At 43.8% G+C, this 9220-nt stretch overlaps 1 protein-coding gene across 1 annotated transcript; it reads left to right on the forward strand.

Moving 5' to 3' along the window:
- Positions 1–612: 612 nt before the first annotated feature.
- LOC114912428 (mucin-2-like) lies at positions 613–8622 on the forward strand. Its single transcript, XM_029259253.1, has 6 exons — positions 613–624; positions 5190–5251; positions 5556–6888; positions 6968–7054; positions 7325–7790; positions 8551–8622. The coding sequence occupies exons 1-6, from the start codon at positions 614–616 to the stop codon at positions 8620–8622; spliced, it is 2031 nt and encodes a 676-aa protein (XP_029115086.1). The 5' UTR covers position 613.
- Positions 8623–9220: the final 598 nt, after the last annotated feature.

Below are 9220 nucleotides of genomic sequence, written 5' to 3' on the forward strand. Positions count from 1 at the left end.
CTGGTATTATTAACTAAATAAAACAAATGTTTGAAAAAATTAATTATTTTTTTATTTTAAAGGGATTGTATTGAAACAATATGTTTTTGATGTAATTAAAACTTAACTCATATCATTCTTTTTTGGTTTATTTTCATCATTTCTATAAAGCCATTATTTTAATTAATTGACCAAAAGGATTAGCTATGTCTGTACCCCATATTAAAAGTGCTATAGCCAGAAAACTGCTTTTCCACGCTGCAGCAATTTCTGGGAAGAAACACGTTTCTCTTTCATGGCAGTGCATGTGAGAAAGGTGTGGTGAGATTCATCGAAGAAATAGACTTGTAACAGCAGGTTCATTTCTGAAATGTGCCTTGTTATGGCATTTTTTTTATAACAGTATGAGCCCTGTCTGATTAGTCAACAGGAGAAAAGTGTATTTTGTTGTATAATTTGCATATGCAGTGTGTCTAATTTTGTAGTATTTAAAGTCCTTATGAAGCTAACAAGCACAGTAATAACTATAATATATGTAACTTTCAATGTTTGACTCTTGTTAGGGTCTTCCTCACACTGGCCACTGTCACATGCAGTACCCGGTCACCCAGGGTTGAGGGGCTTGCACACCTGCATGTTGCAAACGTGAGTAGAAGTTGCTGAGCTCATCTCGGTGGTGAGGCATCACTCTCACAGGTCTGTGGTGGTGGCTTGTAGTCCTGGCAATGGTCTCAGTACCTCTCCATGAGTGCCGTGTGTCCCTGTTATCCATGGAGTGGTTGTTGATTTTCTGTACATACTGTAACACAGAAAACATAGAAAAAGTAACAAATAACATTAATTGGAACCCTCAGGTATATGTAAGCAAAAATTACAGTATTAAAATGTTTAAACAATGGAGCTGTTTCTTAGAAAAAACAAGTGCAGGAGACAACTTCTTTCATCCACAATAAACAGATATGTGGTATTCATCATTGTTATTTACCATGCCTCCCACTGGCATGGCTTTATTAATGTTAACTTCCCCATTAATTTGTATTTAGAGCATACACAGTAACACCCATAACATAAAATAACACTCTTACAAGTGGTGGCTATCGAGGAAAATGTAACTTAGATGTAATTTACATGGTAGGGTACAAATATCTATTTATATTTAATAATTGCAATTGTAAATGTAAAATATATAAGACATATACCGGTATGTAAATAGGTACTGGTGTCCTTTGAACTGTAGTTCATATTAATAATATGGGGTCCAAATGACACTTGCCAGAGTACTTTCTCAGACTGATGCATGAATATGTAGTGGTTTATTAATGAATTGTTACCAAGTTTTATGTAATCTGGAAAAAAAAATGGAAGCAAAGTGGAAATAGTGGCAGCTTTCCTTCAGAAATTATGTTTTCCCTTAGAAAGCTTGAAATAGAACACGGAGAATTTTACTCGTGGATCTCTCTATAGACTATGGTTTTTTCTGAAATTTATGTAATATAGTGTAAATGGGAAAGTGAGCGATTTCACAAACATTTGTTGTGCTTCGGATCAAACTGGTTTAGCAAGACCAAGACAGTCAAGGTTTTGAGGTGTTTTGAGGTAACCTTTTAAATACTTATGCTTTAAGAATTTTGAATAAATATAAGCTTGTCTGAGGATCTAGCAAAAGCAGCATTATAATGATTGTAAAGACAGTTTTCCAACCTGTGGGACACTGTCACCAAACAATAGGTCCCAATACACAATGTAGCTGATAGGTTAACCGGTGATGATGCGTCATCAGCTTTTGATGAGGGACAGGAATGCATCAGCTACTCCCAAGTGCATCCCTCAAAACATTCTGCTCGAAAGACGTTACTGTGTTTACATATCTGCCTTGAAAAACTTACTCAAAGCACTGTGGTATATGACACCAGAAGGCTTGTACGAGATGTTAATGCATCTTGCAGTAAGGCATGAGGCCCATGTTTCCACATGAAGATCTCCAAGATGAATACACTACTGTCTCACACCCCTTATTCCCTGCCCCCTGCCCCCCAGCTCTGTTAACATTACAGCTGTGCTAGAGCACAACTCTTGGTATGATCAGATAGGACAAATACTGCGACATGGTGATCAGGCCAGGACCACTGTCTGCTCCAGAGGAGAGGTGACGGAAATCGCAGCTCACAGTTGAGGAGCACCAGTGTGCGTAGGCAGGAGGGGCAGGGAAACAAAAGGAAAGAGCATCAGGAGCATCATGCTCAAAGAACTGCATGGCTTTATTAACGTCAAATGCTCACGTCAAGGTCACATTCCTCAGTTAGGGCGTATAACAGTGCAGGTAGTACAAGGGGGCCCCACCTAATCAAACGGGTAGGGTTAGGGTGAGATTAAAAACCTTCTCATGCACTCAAACACAATAGATCGTTACTACAGCTCCGGTGAAAGGTACTAAACTAGCTCAGGAGACACTGTGGATAGCAGTCAGTACATCAGAACTTGAAAACTCCTGGAGATCCACAAACTAATCACAGTGTTTTACCAAAACAGAAGGATCATCATTTGACCACAAAAAAAAAAAGGAAAAATCTAAAAGAGGTGAGTGTTTTTCTTGAACTGAGAAAAAGAGGTAGGGGGTGCGGTGGCGCAGTGGCACAGTGGGTTGGACCACAGTCCTGCTCTCCGGTAGGTCTGGGATTTGAGTCCCACTTGGGGTACCTTGCGACGGATTGGCGTCCCGTCCTGGGTGTGTCCCCTCCCCCTCCGGCCTTACGCCCTGTGTTACCGGGTAGGCTCCGGTTCCCCGTGACCCCCTATGGGACAAGCGGTTCTGAAAATGTGTGTGTGTGTGTGTGTGTGTGTGAGAAAAATAGTAAAATAATGTATCGTTTAACTCATTTACATTTAAAAAAATTGACATGATAGAAAAAATCGTGATATTGTTTCAGTGATCACTGTGCTTCTGAGCCTTTTTTTAGTCTAAGAGTCTGATTTCATAATAGCGTCATGTCCGATGTAGACAAATGCATATACTAGCTTTTCCGTATCTTGAAGAGAAAGTAATGACCATTAAACAACAATCCTCATGTGCAGGATACTCAACCTGGACAAATAAGTAAAATGAATATTAAAGGGCAGGTTCTGGGTGAAAATGATATGATATAATTCTCATTCTGTAAAGGTACATTAAAAAAAAAAGTTTTGTTTTTTTTTCATTTACGACAGTTATGAGTTTCAGTTAGTTTTAATGCATCTATTTTGTTCATCTCATGAACATAGTTGTAAGTAGCACAGTGGTGGAGCAGGTAGCACTGCATTCCTGCAGTATCTCAAAAACAGAATTTAGAGGATTACCAAGACTGTATTGCAACTCCCAAAATGATAACTGTCATTTAAAGCAGTAATTAAAACAAGAGAAACAGGCACCTTGTGCCACCTTGAGAGAGTCAATGACAAGGGCTCATGACAAAATTATTGTAATAACCCTAACCCTTACTGGAGTTTGGGTGAGAAAATGGTTTTATTGTAAATGGCTGAATTGTGGGGGTGCGGTGGAGTGGTGGGTTTGACTAGTGCCTGCTGTGTGGCGAGTCTGGGGTTTTGGTTCTGCTTGGGGTGCCTTCTGGTGGACTGGTGTCCTGTCCAGGGTGTGTCCTCTCCCCCTTTGGCCTTGTGCTGTGGTGCCGGGTAGGCTCTGACTCACAGTGACCCCGCTTGGGACAAGTGGTTGTAGACATTGGTTGGTTGGTTGTTGTGGGGACTTACAGGGAATGTAAGGCGGTGAGTTTGTTACCCAGTGAAGGGGAGAGGAAAGCCTGAGGAGTGCTAAGTAGACTGGGAAGGCTGATTGGAGATGCAGGTCCTTGAGAAAAAGGGGTTGTAAGGAAGAAGCACTGGCACAGTCACGAGGGTTGCGAGAAAGGGGGGGGGTTTATTCAAAGTTGTGTGGGTCAACAGACAGGGGAAAGGGAGGGAAACGGGGGCACAGGGAACTGGTAGGTCGTGGGGGCACTTGGAAGGGGGGGTTGCGTTTGGGGTCGGGGTCGTGTAATGATTCGCCGATGTCTTGGGGTCGTCTCCCGCATCGGCTCTCCTTCTCACTGGCCGGGCCGAAGAAAGAAATAAGGGCATTGATTGTTGCCCCCCCCCCTTCAAACTACACCGGTCTTTGGCCTGAGAGCATTATTTCCATGTATTAGCGCCTATACCTCTCACTGTGTGTAGATGTTCAAAGAAATGTTCGTAATGAACACTGTTTGTGCATCCTTCTTCGCCCCATCTGAACCCAGAGTGCAGCGCATTACATTGCACTTGACATATTTCTCCTGTTGGATACATTGATCAGTAGCCTGTGTAGAATAATTAATTACCAGTTTTAGAGTTACTGTCACAAATATTAGATAGCATTGATGGGTAACTGAACAATGAAGTTAGCTACTGGAATCAAGGGTTTGTGTTGTCAGTTGGATTAGCATTATTACTGAGAAATGCAGAACGTTTATTTCAGTCCAAAGACAATAGTTCAGTAGGCTTTCATTTCTGCTGTAATTTACAGCATTAATTGAACATTTTGTATGAGAAAACTATGGCAATTATCTGACCACCTTTGTTGGCACAGGAGCCGTTTGGTGTATGTAGACTTTGCACTAGCATATTGCCTGTACTGAGAGTTCTGATAGCCCTAAATTTCAAACATTGACGTGACATTCTTAGTTTCAAGGACAGTTGGATAGTGTGCCCATAGCCTCTGAAATGCCTTGGACAGTCCATATGACATCTGCAATCATTAGGATCAGTTAAACTGTGGTCATACTACAAGCCACAATATTTTCCTTAAACTTTCTTAATTTGTGATTTTGCTGAAATGTCTCAATTTTTCTTTCACCGAGTGATTCTCAAAGTGCACATGAAATGGTTTATTACTTTATGCAACTAATCTGTGCTAGTTACTAAAAATCATAATAATAATGCCATTTATAGCCATGGTCAGGGCCATTGTAAAAGTGTAAAATGATCTATCTGTGATCTGGGTGGCTCTTTCTTCACGGAAAGTGTCACATTAGTGTCACATTTTTGGGAAACATGGTGAAAGACACAAAACTGACCACAATAGTAATGGAAAGATACTTTTCTAAATGCCAAGCCACATTACTGAGTAGTGCAGACTAATTAGTCCGTGGTCCCAAACACTGAAGATGTAATAAAATTAAAACAAAATCTTTACCTTTCAGGTGGGGAGAACGACTTGCAAACATGGATAAGATTTCAATAGTTGCCCTGTTTTTTTTTACAGGTAAGGATATATGCACACACACACACACACACATATATACAACTATATAGAAGTAGCAAAATAACATAATGTACCACTGACTTATTAAATACAAACAATCTTGTACTGAATAAAAAAAAATCATATAGAAGTAATAATAGCAAAAATAGTACATTAAAAAGCCATTGTTAAATTATCCTGCTTGTGTTCTACCGTAAATTTAAACAGCAAAACTTGCCAAAGAGTGACTTTAGTAATTTGGTTGAAACTGATTGTTCCGGAATAAAACTAAGAATTAAACATGAAATCTCTGACACTCTCACAGCTACAATTCCTCCTCTAGCATCAACAATTAATGCTCAAGTTGAAAACAAGGCATTTCTTTCAACCACATCAATTACAACTGAAACAGCTACAAAAACCACTACTATGGTACCATGGACCACGACAAAGGAATTCGCAACTGCGACCATGGCCAATAAAGCCCACATGAAGCGCTTCAGCCTAAACAGCGATGAATGCCACGATCACAACCACCGACACCATCGACGCCACCGACACTGCAGACCTACCACGCGACCTGCAAAAATGACAAGTCTCAGTTCAACAACAACATCCGTCAATGCAATGCTGAGTTCTGGAGTACAGCTTACCTCAACTACTGCACAATGGAGCACATTACTCACTGCTACAAGTTATGTGACCACACCATCATCTAGTAGTCCTGCTACTACTGCAAAAACAACCACTACAACACCAGTTCCAGCAGCGGCAAAATCCATCACTACACCTCTTGCTCCTACAGCTGCAGACTTCACCACTTCACCTCCTGCTCATATAGTGGCACAGTCCACAATTACACCACCAGCTCCTACAGAGGAAAAATCCACAACTACACATCCTGTTCTTACAGTGACACAGTCCAAAACTACACTTCCAGTTTCTACAACCACAGATTCCATCACTGAACCTCATGCAACAACTGCACAATCCCCTGCTACAACTCCTGCTCCTGCAGCCGCAGACTCCATAACTGAACTTCCTGCAACAGCTGGACAATCCACAGCTACACCTCCTGCTCCTACAGTAACACAATCCAAAACTACTCCAAGAGCAACACAATCGACTGCTGCACCACCACCTTTTATACCTGCACAATCCAACACTACACCAACTTCTACAGTAGCTCAGTCAACAAATATACACCCTGATCCTAGAGTAACACAACCCACAGCTACACCTTCTGCTACTACAACTGCACACTCTATCACTACACCACAATCTCCAACAATGGAACAATTCACAACTATGCCAGCAGCTCCTACAATGGCACAATCCATGACTTCGCCTGCAAACCTGACAGTGGCACAATCCAACGCCACTCCAACTCCCACAGTAACAAAATCCACCACCACACCACCACCTCCTGTAGCCATATCTCCTACAACAACTGTACAATCAACATCCACACCAAAAGTTCCAATAGCAACACAATCCACAACGACACCATCTGTTCCTACAGCCACACAATCCATCAATACAGTACCAGCTCCTACAGTGACAATATCCACCACTACACCTCCTTTGCCTAAAGAACAACAATCCACAACACTACACTACCAGCTCCTACAGCCACAGACTCTATTACTGAACCTCCTGTAACAACTGCACCATCCACAACTACACCTCTTGCTCCTACAGTGTCACACTCCACTGCTACACCCCTTGCTCCCACAGCCACAGACTTCACCACTACACCACCAGCTTCTACAGTGGCACAATCCACCGCTACACAACCAGTTACTACAGTGGTACAATCCACCAGTACACCTGCTGCGCCTATGATGACACAGTCCTCAACTACATCTCCTGCTCTTAAATTGGCACAATCCACCACTAAACCTTCTGATCCTATAATGGCACAGTCCTCAACTACATCTTTTGCAACAACTGCACAATTCACCACTAAACCACCAGTTCCTACAGTTGAACAATCCACAAAAACAGCGATTTATCCTACAGTGGCACAACCCACCACTAACCTTTCTGCTCCTACAGTAGCACAGTCCACAACTACACCTCTTTCTCTTACAGTCACACACTCCAGCACTACATCTCTTGCAAGAACCGCATATTCAACCAGCACACCTGCTGCTCCTATAGTGGCACAGTCCACGTTACCTTCTTATTCTACATTGGCACAATCCACCTCTACTCTTCCTGCAACATTTGCACAACTCACCACTACACCACCAGCTCCTACAGGAATAAAGTCCACAACTACACCTCTTTTGTCTGCAGTGGGACAGTCCACCTCTACACCTCCTTCAACAATTACACAATCCACAGCAACACTTCTTGCTCCTACAGCAACACAATGCACCGCTACACCTCCTTCTCCTATCGCAGCACAATCCATCACTACACCTGCTCCTACAGCCACAGACTCCATCTGTACGCCTCCTATGACAATTGCGCCATACAGTACTACAACTGCCACCACTTGACCATCACAGACATAAGCAGAACCATTTCCTCTACACCAAGTACTCCAGAATCTGTGCTACTGAAACGACTACAACTCCCACGACAACCGAAACCATCACCACACCAACCACTGCCACGGCATCACCCACTACTGTGACATCAACTACTACTGCAACGACGACAACTCCCACAACATTTGAAAGCACAACCAACACCGACAGTAGCGCGACATCAACTACTACTGAAACGACTACAACTCCTTCGACAACCGAAAGTAGAACCCGCTTCCGACCACTGCCGCGGCATCAACCACTCTCCGCGACGTCAACTACTACTGCAACGCTACAACTCCCACGTCAAGCAAAACCACCACCACGCCGACCATTAACCGCAACGTCAACTGCTACTGCGACATCAACTACTACTGAAACGACTACAACTCCCACGACAACCGATAGCACCACCATGCCGACCACAACTGCAACGTCAACTACTACTGCAACGACGACAACTCCCATGACAACCCAAACCACCACCACACCGACCACCACCACGCCGACCACTATCCGCAGCGTCAACTACTACTGCAACGACTATAACTCCCTCGACAACCGAAAGCATAACCACGCTGACCACTGCCGCGATGTCAACAGCTACAGCACCGACAACAACTCCCACAACAACCGAAATCATAACCATTCCGACCACTACCGCGACATCAACTACTACTGAAACGACTACACCTCCCTCGACAACCGAAACCACAACCACGCCGACCACTGCCGCGATGTCACAGCTACTGCAACGACTACAACTCCCACAACAATTGAAAGCACAATCATGCCGACCAGTACCGCGACATCAACGACTACTGCAACGACTACATCTCCCACGACAACAGATAGCACCACCACGCCGACCACAACTGCACGTCAACTACTACTGCAATGACGACAACTCCCCACGACGACTAAAACCACCACCACGATGACCACTACTGTGGCCTCAGCTACTACTGCAACGAGTACAACTCTCACGATGACCGAAACCTCCACCATGCCGACCACTACCGCGCCGTCAACTACTACTGAAATGACTACAACTCCCACAACAACCGATAGCACCACCATGCCAACCACAACTGCAACGTCAACTACTACTGCAACGACTACAACTTCCACGACAAGCAAAACCACCACCACGCCGAACAGTCCCGCGACATCAATGACTACTGCAACGACTATATCTCCCACGACAACCGATAGCACCACCACGCCGACCACAGCTGCAACGTCAACTACTACTGCAACGACGACAACTCCCACAACAATTGAAAGCACAACCACACCGACCAGTAGCGCGACATCAACTACTACTGCAACGACTACAACTCCCACGTCAAGCAAAACCACCACCACCCCGACCACTACCGCGACGTCAACCACTACTGAAATGACAACTCCCACGACAACCGAAAGCATAACCACGCCGACCACTGCCGCG

This window comes from Scleropages formosus, chromosome 16 (genome assembly GCF_900964775.1).
Source record: "Scleropages formosus chromosome 16, fSclFor1.1, whole genome shotgun sequence".
In the NCBI taxonomy this organism is placed as follows: domain Eukaryota; kingdom Metazoa; phylum Chordata; class Actinopteri; order Osteoglossiformes; family Osteoglossidae; genus Scleropages; species Scleropages formosus.

Coding starts and splice junctions, on each gene's coding strand:
- LOC114912428 (XM_029259253.1), top strand. Junction 7,055..7,324: donor TACAGTGGTACAATCCACCA/GTACACCTGCTG, acceptor TTTCTCTTACAG/TCACACACTCCAGCACTACA. Junction 7,791..8,550: donor CACCAAGTACTCCAGAATCT/GTGCTACTGAAA, acceptor AACAATTGAAAG/CACAATCATGCCGACCAGTA.